This window comes from Salvelinus alpinus, chromosome 1, assembly GCF_045679555.1.
Source record: "Salvelinus alpinus chromosome 1, SLU_Salpinus.1, whole genome shotgun sequence".
Taxonomy (NCBI): Eukaryota; Metazoa; Chordata; class Actinopteri; order Salmoniformes; family Salmonidae; genus Salvelinus; species Salvelinus alpinus.
The window spans coordinates 96,750,521-96,769,009 of NC_092086.1; the positions used below are offsets into that span (position 1 = coordinate 96,750,521).

The 18,489-nt window shown below is 42.9% G+C and overlaps 1 protein-coding gene across 5 annotated transcripts in view; it reads right to left on the minus strand.

Annotated features, from left to right (window-relative positions):
* LOC139535494 (roundabout homolog 2-like) overlaps nucleotides 1–18,489 on the minus strand; it is a 270,018-nt gene that overhangs the window by 178,190 nt on the left and 73,339 nt on the right. For 3 of the 5 annotated variants that reach the window (XM_071334954.1, XM_071334937.1, XM_071334946.1), the window contains exon 2: nucleotides 995–1,321. In XM_071334954.1, coding sequence (XP_071191055.1) covers nucleotides 995–1,321 — 327 coding nt within the window. Of the gene's footprint in view, nucleotides 1–994; nucleotides 1,322–5,489; nucleotides 6,139–18,489 lie in introns of those variants that run through there. The other 2 variants (XM_071334963.1, XM_071334973.1) reach the window with 2 other exon arrangements.

Consider the following 18,489-nt stretch of genomic DNA (forward strand, 5'->3'; position numbering starts at 1 on the left):
TGACCTGGCCTCCACAATCACCTGACCTCAACCCAATTGAGATGGTTTGGGATGAGTTGGACTGCAGAGTGAAGGAAAAACAGCCAACAAGTGCTCAGCATATGTGGGAACTCCTTCAAGACTGTTGGAAAAGCATTCCAGGTGACTACGTCATGAAGCTGGTTGAGAGAATGCAAGGCTGTCATCAAGGCAAAGGGTGGGTACTTTGGGTTACTACATAATTCCATATGAGTTATTTCCTAGTTTTAATGTCTTCACTATTATTCTACAATGTAGAAAATAGTCAAAATAAAGACAAATCCTTGAATGAGTAGGTGTGTCCAAACTTTTGATTGGTACTGTATATATATATATAGAAATGTTTGTATTAATTTAAAAAATGAGGTCCAGACCTCTGTGTCCTAGTTTTTAGCTATAGTCCTGTAACACCTCATTTAACGTCAAGCCCGCCCATCCCAGAGGCCCCATTAACTTCCCAGTGAGGGGCAGAGAGCGTGCACGACGTCAAACAGAAATCAAAGAACAATCTAGAGACTTCATCCATTTTTCATGATTTTTTTTTCATTTAGCCTCTTAGGATCCCCAGTAATGGCAATCAATAGATCAAGCTGCAGTCACACCGTTAAGACCTATAGGGACCACTATATAGGTCTATAAACACACACACACACACACACACACACACACACACACACACACACACACACACACACACACACACACACACACACACTGCCTTTATTCAACACAATAGTATTCTCTGCAATTATTCTCTATAATTATACTTCTTCATAACTATAATTTATGACTGCAATATTACCATCCACAAAATATGTGCTACTACTATCCTTTTAATGGTCATATCATCGAGTTTACAATAACAGCATCATTAAAACACATACACATAGGCAACACAGCTCGTCCAATGGGGCACTCTATCTTTCCAATTTCATGGCACTCATTCATAACATAAAGAATTGTGGGTGGGACTTACATGCTACCTCTAACGATGCGTTTCTGCTCACTGCCTCCCCCAGGTAGTTACGGGCCACACACACGTAGCTGCCGTCGTCTGGCTTGCTGCGTCGGCCGTGGACGATGCGCAGGAAGAAGAGGGAGCCGCTGGGCAGCAGCATGCGGTGGGAACGGGGGTTGTCCCGGTCTGTCTCCACCCGCTCCCCGTCCTTGTACCACTCCACCGTGGGGGCGGGACGCCCCTCCGCCTTGCAGTTGAGGGTGGCCGGCTCCCCCTTGGACACGATGAGGTCAGAGGGGTGCTCCACGATCCGAGGAGGGGAGTCATCCTGACGCAGACGAGATCCTGGGAGGAGAAGATTGGAGAAATGATTAGCTACACATATGCCAACATAAGATATGTTCAGTAATACCAACTGACAATATCGGTAAGTCCGGATTGATGTGTAAAATATACAGGGAGAAAGTCTGAGAGAAAGCCTATAAATGAGTGCCAGGCCCTGACAGGCAGCACACACCATGGCACCACACAAAAACGAGCCGCAATATCCACACTGACAGACAGAAGCCAGAGAGTTATTATTTACGCATTCCGTCAAGTGCTCTGTTCCTCTTAGATGCTGCTGGGTGGTGAGTGGGTGAGAGAGTTGGTTGTTATTGGTTAGTGTGTGTAGCAAAAAAATTTTGAATGTCGGTTTCTATTTCTAAGCGTGTCTTCAGATAGGCACATGTGTGCCCATTAGGGATATAGAAAAGCATAATCAACATGTGTGTCTTCTGTTCCTCCTTGACAGATGCAGACTTTTGCATTCAGTGTGAATGAGGAGTCTGTTTCTCTGTCCCTCACCCAGGGTTTGATGTCACCGTGAACAAGTCAACAGGAACACATTCCTCATGTCGTGTGTCAGCTGGAAGTGGAGGAAAAGCAACCCAACCATGCTGTGGGAAGGAGAGGAAGCAGCAAGTGTTTGATGTCATTACCAAACGCTTGCTCACACACTGCCTCCAGCTCTACCTAGTACCACAACCCTCCTCTTCTCCCCTTGTCTGTGTCGGTGACGCAGCGAGGCATCACAACACAACATGATTCTATCATTACTCATAGCAAGACAAATGGGATATGACAAACACTACTCTGTTTTTCTGTGTAAGGATGGGAGTAAGCACTAAACAGGGGAACCTGGGAGACAGCTATAGTGTTCAGTTGGATGACGAGACTAGCTGAGCCATGACAGTAATATGTTTTAGTAATGGTTTTAGTTTTCTGCAACTGTTGCTCTTTCAAGTCTGCACAGCTCTCTTTGATGGGAAATCTGCTAAAAATACACAAAATAAGTATATTTCCACCTTCTCAAATCCATCAGACTCTACCTAGTCCAACAGGTGGATTGCTAACCTGAGCGAAGCTGCCAGCCACTTGCATGCCACACTCCAAAACGCTACTCTCAGATGATTACCAATACCCAGCCCACTCAAGTGTGCCGACTCCCTGTCCGTCTGACTTACTCTCACTCTCACTCCATTCCCCACACCCACCCCCACCTAGTGTTTAATGGCCCTAATGGGGGCTGGCTGGATCCATTCAACTACAACCACAGTTATAAATTCATACATAACCAAAGATCTCCGCCCTCCAAAAAGCTTCTCATTTCATTAGTCCCTTCAGTGAGCCTGTTCATGGAACTGCCCACGCAATTCATGCACTCAGTTTCACCCAAGTCCTGAGAGCAGTACAGAAACTGAAACAGACTAATGCTCATTACAGCCACCCATGGCTTACTCTACTACGGCCCTGCATATGAGCAGTGGTTTTTACCCCTGAATAAACTAGTCTTAAAGGTCTTCCGACAACCTGAACTTTCTGAGATAAGGTTTCCCGATAGAGCAGCTATGGTCTTTCCAAACTCATTACTCTCTACCTTATCTTGCTCTCTCTGAGGTAAAACTGTACGCCCAGGCGACAGCAGAAATGTCATGGCTACGCTTGACTGGGATTTAGCTGTACTCTGGCTAAACAAAAACATATGAAAACAGCATCTCCCTCTGCACTTTAACTTTGACCATATCAACTGTCACATCCATTACAGCTGACATCCCTCTCCTACTGAACATAGCTGTTGGCTGGAATATTCATAAAGGGAAGTGTACTGAGGGAACCCAGTCAGGCAGAATAGTTATAGTGATACCATCACCTACCACTGATATTATCAACACGCTGTATTGACAAATTATAATGTCCCTTGAAATTACAGTGGAATAACAATTATACTTTTAAAGTGTATGTACAATGAATGTATTTGAATTGCTGATTGATGAACTGCACTGTGCACATACAGAGTTTGCACTTCACCCAATGTGCAGTTATCAGGATTTGACTGAATATAGACTAATGATTTTGACCATCTTGGACTCTCCCATCACAGCAGAGGATGATAATGTGTCTTTCTCTGTTACATGGCGTTGTCTCATAATGTGTCTGTTTAATCTCAAGCTTACTTTCAATAACACAGCGCTGCCAAGACCTTGCCATTTAATCAACCACAGACAGTCAAATGGCCTTTTGCCAAAAACTCTCCGTCACCCTCTTTCATACACAACAATAACACACATGCACAGGCAGAAAACAACCTCAAAGCCAACTTGACAAACTTATAAAGCAAAAAATCGATGAAGAGAGAGGCGAGTGAGTGTGTGTGAAAGAAAGTGAAAGACAGAGAGAGAGAGATACTGCTACTAAAACACAATCTAATACTAGCACACAGTATAACACCTGCTACCCAATTGTAGATGTACAGGAGTTTAATGAAAGCCCTGTAAAAGTGGTTAAGAGTGTTGGGCCAGTAACTGAAAGGTCGCTGGTTCAAATCCCCGAGCCGACTTGGTGAAAAATATGTTGATGTGCCCTTGAGCAAGGCACTTAACCATATTTGCTCCTGTAAGTCGCTCTGGATAAGAGAGTCTGCTAAATGACTAAAATGTAAATGTGGTAGAATATAAGCAATGGAGTGGGGCACCACTGTGTATATGGTAGTCAACAGCCATAGGGATGGAACCAACCCCCTCTCTCACAGAATCAATGCTTTCAATGTGGACATGGTCATCAAAAACAGCTGCATGTCCAGTGGGGGACAACACAGTGGCATTGGCCTGGAAAGCCCATATCGACCAAGACAGGGAGCTCAACCGTTATGAGTGCTGTGTCCTCACCAGTGATGGTGCTCAAGGGACAGACAGTACGTACAGTATGTCCTGTGACCAGTGGACACAGTGTCCATATATAACAGATTGAAACAAGCCACAGGACTATAAGATAATTCAGCATAATAGTCTCCATGACATTTTTGGGGGACTTTTCAGACAAAGAATCTAAGTTCCACCAGCTGCATCTCAGAACCCAAATCATCTGGGTCTAACACAACTTCTGATGTTCGGGGTCCAACTGTATAGATCCATCAACTCCACATTTTTTCCCCCTTCTTTACATTTCTTAGACACTATTGATGTCCCTCTAAATTCTTAAATGGAAAATCCATTCAAAACTATATTTTGCTATTTTTTTCAGTCCGCTGTTGACACAGTCCCAAAATGTTTTCTATGTCAGCAGTCAAATTTCAAGACTTAGGACTCATCATGATGATGTGGCAAGTGGCACTATGCTTCTTGAAAATCCAATATCTTAAAAACTTGACTGCTGACATGCAAAACATTTTGGGACTGGATTAACAGTGGACTAATGAAAAAAATACCAAAATATAGTTTTAAGTGGATTTTTCCTTTAAGACTGCGAAACTTTACTAGGACATCAATGGTGTCTATGAAATATAAAGAAGGGGGTGACAACTTATTATTAACAACAGAAATATGACAATGAAAGTGAAAGCTGCTGCCTATTAAATATGTGAGTCACCTATGGGTAATTGACACAATACAGTGCTGAATGTCATTAAATTGAAACAGAATAAATGGTGCATTCATTTATCAGCCAAGGGCACAATTAAACCTTTCAAATCCTCCCTAATGATAGACTTACATATATTATGAAAATGTATTAATTAACAATGAAATTAATCAGGAACCCTTAAATAAGCATATGTTTCGAATTGCAATACATTATTCATTTGTATGATAGTTAATAAAATTTCAACGAATTCAATCGATAAAAAACACATTGACAATCCATTGCTCATAAAATAGTCTGGTGCAACAAAGCCAAGTTGAAAGGATTGACCCCTGCATGTTGAGACACATTAAGTGCGCAAAGACAAACCACATGTGTGCACCCCTTTTTCACCTGCTTTTTGCAACGTTTTGAAATGAGGAATAAACAGAACAAGTCAGGCAAAATACAGTTGCTACTGCAGGTGCTCTAATCAAGCGCGGGGTGTTCGATGTTTTAGGTGGGGTACCAACACTTAGACGATGTGTACATGTAAAACGAAAAACAGGGAAAAGCTATGTTTTTATTACAAACTTCATTGTGGTGACCAAATCAAATTAAAGGTTCCAGGACTTACCGTTGACTTGGGTGTGCAATAGTCCATAGAAAAATAAAAACCGTAGTAGACCCATTCTGGCATAGTAACCGTCCACGGTATATTAGCGCAAAACTCGTCAGATAGACTTCTTTACCTTGCTTATTGTGCGACTGTAGTCGGTTCTGAGCACATAAACTGTTGAAATGATTTAAGTTATATTTTAATGGACAACGAAATCATTCACGATACGACTTCATGTTTTCTCACCAAGAGCGCACCCGATGGGTCGCCTACTTCTCCATACAACATTTGGAGGTGTCTCATCACCAGACACTAACCAAAGAGCGACGATGTGCTCGCCTCATAGCATCACCCCGACCGGCTCCCAGAGCCTATTTCATGCAATGCTCCTTCTAGCTAAAATCGTCGAAAACGAAGCCCATGGGCTACAATATCGAATATAAATGGTCTGAATGACCATCATTTTGAAAATATCACTCCGGAAGAATACGCGCAGTTCAGTAACCTACAGGCGGGACTGTTGTGAGACAACGGTGGTGGACTGTGGTGGTGGTTTCAGACCGAGGTGAATAGCTGCACAGTTACAGCCCCCTTCCTCGTGGAACTAACTGTACATTGGTAGGCTACAGTAGCAGTGGGCTACAAAACGCGAATACGCAGACTTCCATCAAACCATCTCAAAATGTGTTAGCTAGAGGTTGCCCCTATGCGCTGATCTGAAGTCAGTTTGGGATAGATTAGAGGGGCAAACAAGTCCTAGATCTGAACTGTCGACATAGCTACAGAGCGCTGTGGAAACCACATACAAATCACATAACCACATTAAGCTATGCCAATATATCTTGGGAAGATTTGCGCATAGAAATGTTGTTTGGATTTGGTGTTTAAATTGCTATGCATTTGATTTGCAAATCAAGGCAATTAATTTAATGACACTGCTCTGTGCGCGTTATAACATATGGAGTAGGCTGAACATCAAATCAAATTGTATTGGTCAAATACACATATTTAGGAGATGTTATTGCGGGTGTAGCGAAATGCTTGTGTTCCTAGCTCCAACAGTGCAGTAGTATCTAACAATTCACAACAATACACACAAATCTAAAAGTAAAATAATGGAATTAAGAAATATATAAATATTAGATCGAGCAATGTCGAAGTGGCATTGATAAAAAATACAGTAGAATAGAATACAGTATATATCAAAGTTCAATCAAGTTGCGTCCTCTATCGACGACATGGTTATCTCATAGATATCATCTGGCATAGACAGAATGTGACTGCAAAGTGGTTTGTTCCTATATGGCAATTATCTCAGTGAATATCAATGACAACTTGACTGCTAATAGCCGATGGCACATACTGTCTACTGCCAGCAGTCGATTCCATCCACATGAATAAGAGGAATGAAAACCCTGGGCTTTATTCTTGATGAACTGGGCACTCAATGAGCTATTGACAGAAATACTCCTCCCAACAAGCACATTCAATAATGCTTATCTACTGATGATAATTTAGTTAGCCCAGTGAACTGAATTGAAATGTACTGTCACTTTTTGGTTAATCACTTTACTATAAAGGGAGGTATCATCTTTAGCAGGGGTCAGCAGCAGGCGGACCGCTGGCCAAAACCGGGCCATGAGTAATTTTTGGGCCCCCCAAAGTTTTTAGTCAAAAATAAATAAAACATTTAAAAAGACTGTAAAATCAGCAAAACATTTGATTAATTCAGGAAATCTTTTCCCAAGTGTTCCCACAAGTAAAAAAAGAGACATATGTGATCGTGTCTCAATGTATGAAATTATTGTTCTTTTAAAACACAATCTCTTTTTGTGTTTAGTTGTGGTCAATTTGCAGCCTGCAAATTATTATAATTATGTTCCAGCCCTTTGACCATCCACTCCCACAAAAATCGTCCCGCGGCTGAATTTAGTTGCCTACCCCTGATCTACGGTGTCAGGAGAAATCCAGGTGGTGGAGAAATGTGTGTGTGTGTTTTTCCCTGTTGAGAAAAATGTAAATGTATGATGGTAGGTGTAAAGTGAAGTGGTTCATCGTAGATTGCCATTCTACAGGTAGATTTTTGGTTGTGATTAACCAAAAAGTCACAGAAAATGTTAGTTCAGTCCACCAGGCAAACTAAATGATCACCTGTGCAACTAAAAAACTGTAGATCGGCTTTACTCCACACACAGAGATGCATACAAAGCTCCCTCACTCTCCATTTAGCAAATCTGACCTTAACTCAAATCTGACCATAATTCCTGCTTACAAGCAAAAACTCAAACAGGAAGTACCAGTGGCGTGCTCAATATGGAAGTGGTCCGATGAAGCGGATGCTGAGCTACAGAACTGTTTCGCTAGCACAGACTGGAATATGTTCCAGGATTCATCTGATGGCATTGAGGAGTTTACCACATCAGTCACGCAAGCCCCCCAGATGAGCTAAATGCCTTCTATGCCCGCCTCGAGGCAAGCAACACTGAACCATGTATGAGAGCACCAGCGCTCTCCATAGCTGATGGGAACAAGACTTTTAAACAGGTTAACATTCACAAGGCTGCAGGGCCAGACAAACTATCAGGATGCGTACTCAGAGCATACTGCTGGGCAAGTATCTTCACTGACATTTTCAACCTCTACCTAACCCAGTCTGTAATACCTACATGTTTCAAGCAGACCACCATAGGTAAATCAAATCAAATCAAAGTTTATTTGTCACGTGCGCCGAATACAACAGGTGTAGACCTTACAGTGAAATGCTTACTTACAGGCTCTAACCAATAGTGCAAAAAAGGTATTAGGTGAACAATAGATAAGTAAAGAAATACAACAAAAGTAAAAAGACAGGCTATATACAGTAGCGAGGCTATAAATGTAGCGAGGCTACATACAGACAATGGTTAGTCAGGCTGATTGAGGTAGTCTGAACATGTAGATATGGTTAAAGGGACTATGCATATATGATGAACAGAGAGTAGCAGTAGCGTAAAAGAGCGGTTGGCGGGTGGTGGGTGGCGGGACACAATGCAGATAGCCCGGTTAGAAACCGTGGATTGACGGCAGCATTCGCGTGAAACTGAAAGCGCGAACCACTGCTTTTAACCAGGGCAAGGTGACCGGAAGCATGACCGAATACAAACAGTGTAGCTATTCTCTCCGCAAGGCAATCAAACAGGCTAAGTCCCAGTACAGAGACAAAATCGAGTCGCAATTCAACAGCTCAGACACAAGAGGTATGTGGCAGGGTCTACAGTCAATCACGGATTACAAAAAGAAAACCAGCCCCGTCGCGGACCAGGATGTCTTGCTCCCAGACAGGCTAAACAACTTTTTTGCCCGCTTTGAGGACAATACAGTGCCACTGACACGGCCCCCTACCAAAACCTGCGGGCTCTCCTTCACTGCAGCCGAGGTGAGTAAAACATTTAAACGTGTTAACCCTCGCAAGGCTGCAGGCCCAGACGGCATTCCCAGCCGCGTCCTCAGAGCATGCGCAGACCAGCTGGCTGGTGTGTTTACGGACATATTCAATCAATCCTTATCCCAGTCTGCTGTTCCCACATGCTTCAAGAGGGCCACCATTGTTCCTGTTCCCAAGAAAGCTAAGGTAACTGAGCTAAACGACTACCGCCCCGTAGCACTCACTTCCGTCATCATGAAGTGCTTTGAGAGACTAGTCAAGGACCATATCACCTCCACCCTACCGGACACCCTAGACCCACTCCAATTTGCTTACCGACCCAATAGGTCCACAGACGACGCAATCGCAACCACACTGCACACTGCCCTAACCCATCTGGACAAGAGGAATACCCATGTGAGAATGCTGTTCATCGATTACAGCTCAGCATTCAACACCATAGTACCCTCCAAACTCGTCATCAAGCTCGAGACCTTGGGTCTCGACCCCGCCCTGTGCAACTGGGTCCTGGACTTCCTGACGGGCCGCCCCCAGGTGGTGAGGGTAGGTAACAACATCTCCACCCCGCTGATCCTCAACACTGGGGCCCCACAAGGGTGCGTTCTGAGCCCTCTCCTGTACTCCCTGTTCACCCACGACTGCGTGGCCATGCACGCCTCCAACTCAATCATCAAGTTTGCGGATGACACTACAGTGGTAGGCTTGATTACCAACAACGACGAGACGGCCTACAGGGAGGAGGTGAGGGCCCTCGGAGTGTGGTGTCAGGAAAATAACCTCACACTCAACGTCAACAAAACAAAGGAGATGATTGTGGACTTCAGGAAACAGCAGAGGGAGCACCCCCCTATCCACATCGACGGGTCAGTAGTGGAGAAGGTGGAAAGTTTTAAGTTCCTCGGTGTACACATCACGGACAAACTGAATTGGTCCACCCACACAGACAGCGTTGTGAAGAAGGCGCAGCAGCGCCTCTTCAACCTCAGGAGGCTGAAGAAATTTGGCTTGTCACCAAAAGCACTCACAAACTTCTACAGATGCACAATCGAGAGCATCCTGTCGGGCTGTATCACCGCCTGGTACGGCAACTGCTCCGCCCACAACCGTAAGGCTCTCCAGAGGGTAGTGAGGTCTGCAGAACGCATCACCGGGGGCAAACTACCTGCCCTCCAGGACACCTACACCACCCGATGTCACAGGAAGGCCATAAAGATCATCAAGGACAACAACCACCCAAGCCACTGCCTGTTCACCCCGCTATCATCCAGAAGGCGAGGTCAGTACAGGTGCATCAAAGCAGGGACCGAGAGACTGAAAAACAGCTTCTATCTCAAGGCCATCAGACTGTTAAACAGCCACCACTAACATTTAGCGGCCGCTGCCAACATACTGACTCAACTCCAGCCACTTTAAAAATGGGAATTGATGGAAATTATGTAAAAATGTACCACTAGCCACTTTAAACAATGCCACTTAATATAATGTTTACATACCCTACATTACCCATCTCATATGTATATACTGTACTCTATATCATCTACTGCATCTTGCCATCTTTATGTAATACATGTACCACTAGCCACTTTAAACTATGCCACTTTATGTTTACATACCCTACAGTACTCATCTCATATGTATATACCGTACTCTATACCATCTACTGCATCTGCCATGCCGTTCTGTACCACCACTCATTCATATATCTTTATGTACATATTCTTTATCCCTTTACACTTGTGTGTGTGTGTAAGGTAGTAGTTGTGGAATTGTTAGGTTAGATTACTTGTTGGTTATTACTGCATTGTCGGAACTAGAAGCACAAGCATTTCGCTACACTCGCATTAACATCTGCTAACCATGTGTATGTGACTAATAAAATTTGATTTGATTTTGATTTGGTTAGCCAATGTGTGGGAGCACTGGTTGGTCAGCCCAATTGAGGTAGTATGTACATGAATGTATAGTTAAAGTGACTGCATATATGATAAACAGAGAGTAGCAGCAGTATAAAAAGAGGGGGGATGGGGGGGGGCACACAATGCAAATAGTCTGGGGGCCATTTGATTACCTGTTCAGGAGTCTTATGGCTTTGGGGTAAAAACTGTTGAGAAGCATTTTTGTCCTAGACTTGGCACTCCGGTACCGCTTGCCATGTGGTAGTAGAGAGAACAGTCTATTACTGGGGTGGCTGGGGTCTTTGACACTTTTTAGGGCCTTCCTCTGACACCGCCTGGTGTAGAGGTCCTGGATGGCAAGCAGCTTAGCCCCAGTGATGTACTGGGCCGTACGCACTACCCTCTGTAGTGCCTTGCTGTCAGAGGCCGAGCAATTGCCGTACCAGGCAGTGATGCAACCAGTAAGGATGCTCTCGATGTTGCAGTTGTCGTGTCTTTGGCTATGCCGGATTAAGTGATATGACATGCTATTCTATAAAACTTTTTCTCTGTAATTAATATTACCTGATTGAGCTAATCATGTAAATGTAATTAACTAGAAAGTCGGGGCACCACGAAAGAGTGTTTATAGAGCTGTTATCTTCCGAATAAACTCTGAAAGACCTAGTAATATTTTACATCAATAGCAGTCAATATTAATCGTCACCTTATTTCAGTCTCATCTTAAAGTTGTAAATTCTTGGTTATCTTCACGGACCCTGGCTAACAAGTTGAATCAGCAATACAAAACTGGGTTTAATTATTTATTTACTAAATACCTAACTAATCACACAGAATTACATATACACAGAATGAATCATACCTTGATTACAAATTATGTCATAAAGGAAAACGTCCCTAGCGGACGGAACAGATATGACAGCTGGTTACACAAAGAAAAGGGGTTTGGGTTTGAGTGAAAGAGCTGGAAGACTGAAGAACAAAGGGAGATGCTATGTCTCTATCCGGCCGTAGGCAGCTACTCTATCGTAAATACAGAATCTTATGCATTCTAAGTTACCGCCCATTTGGAAAAGGAAAATGCAATAAATATTTACTCTGAGCTGCGCTTCAATAGGTTGGTGGTAGATGGAAGGCCGTGTTGCCCAACCGAGTCCTTTGTCCTTTGAAGAGTGTCTATGGTGGTGAACAGGATACGTTGTAGTGTCGTCGCTGTGTGGTAGATGGGATACTCTGTCCGTCCTTTCCTAGCCCACGTTTACAGCGGCCGCTGCTAACTCAACGGCTAGGAGGTATCACTTCTGTAGCGAATAAGAATTCAAAGTTCATGCCATTTGCAACCAAAGCTCACGCTGAGGTTGGCTTCGTTCTGTAGTTATTATCTGAATCCTTCTGACATCGGACCGTCGTCCTAATGTACCCGGAACAGAAGGTTCCATTTTCGTCAAGGGCTTATATAGTGGAGGGAGAGAAGGGTTTGTTTCATAGTTTATAACCCATGTATATTCACAGGGGCGGGCCACTGATTGAGCAGAGCTCTAATCTTATGAAAACTCAATTCTCTCATTTGGAAGCTAAAATTACATTTAATCTTTTCACAAATAGTTTCATTTAAATTGCATTTAAATTGCACAACAATTCCATGTGAATCTGATAACTATAATGTGTAGACTTTCCCAGATACAGTTTATGTCATCCTGTCATCAGTCATAATGTCTCAGATGACAACCGAACTGACATCATATTCATTAAGTACCAATGCATATTTTCCACTGGTTGGATTACCGAAATATGGTTCCTTTCCCCCCCACCGTTTGATGTTCCCAGACTCTCTATGTTTAACATAGGCTATTCAAGAGTACTTCAGTAGAGTCAAGAGAAAGCGAGGGGAGAAAGGTATTTATAGGGGGTCATAAACCTTACCCACAGGCCAACGTCATGACACAGCTGTAGAACCTTTTGAGGATCTCAGGACCCATGCCAAATCTTTTTAGTTTCCTGAGGGGGTATAGGCTTTGTCGTGCCCTCTTCACGACTGTCTTGGTGTGTTTGGACCATTTTAGTTTGTTGTTGATGTGGACAACAAGGAACTTGAAGCTCTCAACCTGCTCCACTACAGCCCCGTCAATGTTAATGGGGGGCGTGCTCGGTCCACCTTTTCCTGTAGTCCACAATCATCTCCTTAGTCTTGGTTACGTTGAGGGAAAGGTTGTTATTCTGGCACCACCCGGCCAGGTCTCTGACCTCCTCCCTATAGGCTGTCTTGTCATTGTCGATGATCATGCCTACCACTGTTGTGTCATCTGCAAACTTAATGATGGTGTTGGAGTTTTGCCTGGCCATGCAGTCGTGGGTGAACAGAGAGTACAGGACGGCACTGAGCACGCACCCATGGAGAGCTGCTGTGTTGAGGATCAGTGTGGCATATGCGTTGCTACCTACCCTCACCACCTGGGGGCGGCCCGTCAGGAAGTCCAGGATCCAGTTGCAGAGGGAGATGTTTAGTTCCAGGATCCTTTGCTTAGTGATGAGCTTTGAGGGTACTATGGTGTTGAACGCTGAGCTGTAGTCAATGAATAGCATTCTCACATAAGTGTTCCTTTTGTCCAGGTGGGAAAGGGCAGTGTGGAGTGCAATAGAGATTGCGTCATCTGTGGATCTGTTTGGGCGGTATGCACAAACACTTTTTTGGTTACTACATGATTCCATGTGTTTTGTTTCATTGTTTTGATGTCTTCACTATTATTATACATTATACATTATACAGTGCTTATAAAAATATGCTTTATTACAGACAGCCCCCCCCCCACTCCCCTCCTCTGACGATACAGCAGGTGAAGAAGCCGGATGTGGAGGTCCTGCGCTGGCATGATGACACGTGGTCTGCGGTTGTGAGGCCGGTTGGAAGTATTGTCAAATTCTCAAAAACGACATTGGAGGCGGCAGTTCCCTGGCAACAGCTCTGGTGGACATTCCTGAAGTCAGCAATCCAATTGCACGCTCCCTCAAAACTTGAGACATTTGTGGCATTGTGTTGTGTGACCAAACTGCACATTTTGGAGTAGCCTTTTATTGTCCACAGCACAAGGTGCACCTGTGTAATGATTATGCTGTTTAATCAGCTTCTTGATATGCCACACCTGTCATGTGGATGGATTATCTTGACAAAGGATAAATCGCTCACTAACAGGGATGTAACACATGTGTGCACAAAAATTGAGAGAAATAAGCTTTTTGTGCATATGGAACATTTCTGGGATCTTTAATTGCAGCTCATGAAACATGGCATGGCACCAATACTTTATATGTTGTGTTTATATTTTTGTTCAGTTATAGTTTCGTTATAGATCTTTTCTTTTTTGTTACTATTTTTTTTTTTAAATGTTGCAAAATGTTTGTACTTTTTAACTCTGCATTGTTGTATTTGGCGCATGTGACAACTAACATTTTATTTGATTTTTTATAATATGAGAGGGCTGAGTGCAAAGCACTCACAGGAATAGGTGGTCTCTGCAGATGATGGGATAAGTGCTATCATGAAGTGAAAATAAACCATACCGTCTGTGATTGCTTCTGATGGGAGAAAGTGACCCTGTTCCCATCCCACACTTTCATTTCTCTACCTCTGATGCGCACCTCTGTGGCCTTGTCTTCTAGATGATGCCTTTACATCTCCCCTGCCATTATTGGCACTCTGTATCTGAAAGACACTTTGGCAGAAAGAAAACATGTAGTTTATAAAAGTTTCATGAATTGAATGTTTTGAGGTGCATAGGCCTACTCACACCCACACACACAACACTAGTTCCATTGAGGAACACTGAAGATAGTTGTTCGCCAAATAAGCTCTCATTGGAAATGTAATGGTCTCTCACTCAATAATACATAACAGAATAGTTCATGAACCTGACATCTTAATGAAATCGGCACAGGCATTCACATATGTACAGCCCTCACACAAACACACAAAAAATGATGGTTCATGATTTTGTCAAACGGTATAGCTCATAGGCTATCGTGTCTTACGGCCAATGGAGGTGAACAGTAGCCTACACTGTACATTTTTACATTTACATTTTAGTAATTTTGCAGAAGCTCTTATCCAGAATGACTTACAATTAGTCCATTCATCCTCAGATATGTAGGTGAGACAACCACATATCACAGTTGTAGGATTTATTTAAGTAGCATTTCAGACGTTTTCAGAATGTAAAACATTTCCTGTTACTTACAGGCAGCCAGTTTCCTGTTTAGTTACCGTATTTTATGGTATCCAATACTGTTACTGTAAGCTTTTTTACCATTATTTTCCCGGTAATTTACAGTCAACTGGTGCCTGTAAGCTGACTTTGGTTGTCAGTTGGATGGTGTTTCCTCCGACACATAGGTGCAGCTGGCTCCCGGTTAAAGCGCGCAGTGTGTTAAGAAGCAGTGGGCTTGGCAGGTCATGTTTCGGAGGACGCATGACTCTCTCCCGAGCCCATTGGGGAGTTGCAGGAATCAGACAAGATTTTAACTATCAATTGAATATTATGAAATTGGGGAGAAAAGAGGGTAAAAAAATACAACTATTTTTCTGCCCACAACATTTTTCAACAATGCACCATAATATACAGTCTAATTTACACTATAATTCTTCACATTATTTTATTGTTGATAAATGTAAAAATGTACCATATGAATCAGTTTTCCATTACAGTGTAATATTCTGTATAATTAATTTTGTAAATCATATAAATGTTGTAAACGTTGTTTGGTTGGTTCACTTCAGACCTTGATGTCTCTCAATCAGATCACTCAGAGTTGTTTGTAAAAGTTGCCCGTTGCCAATCACACAATGCTGTGTGGATACAGTAATGTACTGTTACAGTAATGTACAGCAATTAAGCAGTTTACTTCAAAGCACTGTGCCAATGCTTGTATCACTTATCAGAAGCACATCATCAATGACATCCAAAGCTTTGTTTGATCACATGCCTTTTCAAAGCGTGTGGTGCAAAATGCAGATCCCACTGATTTCACCATGATTCCAGTGCTTTCTTTGATTCCAAGCTGCTTTTAAACATCGACCTCTACTGGACGCCGTACTTACAAATGTAATGACATTTTTTTAACAAGTTGTTTCACCTGACTGGTAGCTTAGCAGCTAGAGTTTGAAACTATAGAACATTCAGGGACCCTAAGGTATGGGGTAGAATCATGGTGGAGGCACACTGAAAATTATTTTATGTGAAATCCCACTTTCTGCACATTGTTGTTCAAATCATTTGTTTTATTTAGTATAGTATAAGCTTCTGTCTAGCACTCTCCTGGGCGCATACGCACAAACCCCCGGAGAACAAGGCAATGCTACAGTTATTAAATAAACACTTTTCTTAAATACTGGGATAATAATAATAATCTACTCACTCAAAAGGCAGGGAACATATCGAAACAACATGATTGTAATCCTATAAGGGATATGGCCACAGCATGATTGTAATCCTACAAGGGATATGGCTGCAACATGATTGTAATCCCTATAAGGGATATGGCCACAGCATGATTGTAATCCTATAAGGGATATGGCTACAACATGATTGTAATCCTATAAGGGATATGGCTACAACATGATTGTAATCCGTATAAGGGATATGGCCACAGCATGATTGTAATCCTATAAGGGATATGGCTACAACATGATTGTAATCCTATAAGGGATATGGCTACAACATGATTGTAATCCGTATAAGGGATATGGCCACAGCATGATTGTAATCCTATAAGGGATATGGCTACAACATGATTGTAATCCTATAAGGGATATGGCTACAACATGATTTTAATCCTATAAGGGATATGGCTGACGTTTCCTGCCAAATAGTGGCCTGCTCGGACATTAGTCCACAAGCATTTGCAATTGGCTTTTACAAAATAATAATCAACTAGAAAACTAGACATTAGCGGCAACAAACACTGCAAAACACTCAACAACATGTTTACAGTGTGGGGTGTAAAGTACACATTTTAATAGTGAATGTCCGACTGTCTTTAGCAATGTGAGAGTATTTCCTTCTAGGGAAAATGGCGCACTACAGTCACGCTATAGTCACTCTGGCCTCAGACTATACAAATACCGTGATCTCTAAATAATCTATGTCAAGTTCAAACATGAGGCAAAGATGCATTTCAATTGATTGTAAAGAGAAAGCATCTCCTTTTCAATCATCCCTTCCATTTTCATAACATGGCGAAACAGGATATTTAAAAGGTCTGTACTACAGCTCTAATGAAATGGCACTTAATTGTAGTTCACTGCATGTGTTGCCAGCCCTCCAAGCCTAGTCAATACCGGTCAATACTGTCAATACGATTATGAATGCAATTCATTGCCATGAAATGAAAGTGAGACATGCTGCATTAGGAGCTATTGATCCAGAGAGTGAAATTAAATAGCTTTTTACTCAGGGCATTCAGAATTGTGGATGAAATTAGAATTGTTGGTAATGACACAATGAAATCACAAATGATGATGGAGCAAGCTGTGCTAACCGATATTAAATGTCACTATAGATGAAAATGTTACGTTTATTGAGAGAGGTTTTGCGTTGTATTGCTGTTCTTCCATATTGTGGCCATGGAAACCACATCTGAATTCACACTACAGAACAAGGCCACTGGCTATTCATTGGCACTATCAGGTATGAAGGTAAGACCCAGATGCAGACACGTCAAATTAACAAGGGTTTAATAATCCAGCAGGGGCAGACAATAGACAGTAAACCAGAGGTGGGGTCAGTAAACCAGATGTGGGGCATTGATACCGGACGGACGGCAGGCAGGCTCAGGGTCAGGGTAGGCAGAGGTCAAAAATCCAGAGGTGGGGCAAAGGTTCAGGTCGGCAGGCAGGCTCAGGGCCAGGGGCAGGCAGAGTGGTCAGGCAGGCGGGTTCAGAGTCAGGACAGGCAAGGGTCAAAACCAGGAGGGCAAGAAAAAGTGAGATAGGGAAAAGCAGAAGCTGAGAACAAAAACACTGGTTGACAAACAAGACGAACTGGCAACAGACAAACAGAGAACAAAGGTATAAATACACAGGGAATTCTGGGGAAGATGGGCGACACCTGGAGAGGGGTGGAGACAATCACAAAGACAGGTGAAACAGATCAGGGTGTGACAGTCACTTTGCGTAACACACCCATTCAATAGAACATTTTATTTCCCTTATTTGACATCTGCAACAACTGAAAATATATTTGTTTCCCCTTTTGAATCCAGAGACAGCTAACACACCAGTGGTGTGCCAGTCATATGGTGCCAGGCCAGTAGCAGAAACTTCAGCCATTTTCTAGTCCAAGCCCTTTTCCGAAGATGTCCATACTTGTAACGCTCGTCTTCGGGTGAAAGAGAGGAGGACCAAGGCGCAGCGTGGTAAGTGTTCATGATGATGAATTTTAATGCTAATCCAACAAACAGAACACTACAAAATACAAAACAACAAACGAAGTGAACAAACAAACGAAACAGTACCGTGTGGCGAACAAACACTGACACGGCAACAAACACCCACAACTCAAAAGTGAAACTCAGGCTACCTAAGTATGATTCTCAATCAGGGACAATGATTGACAGCTGCCACTGATTGAGAATCATACCAGGCCGAACTCAAAACCCCAACATAGAAAAAGATACATAGACTACCCACCCCAACTCACGCCCTGAC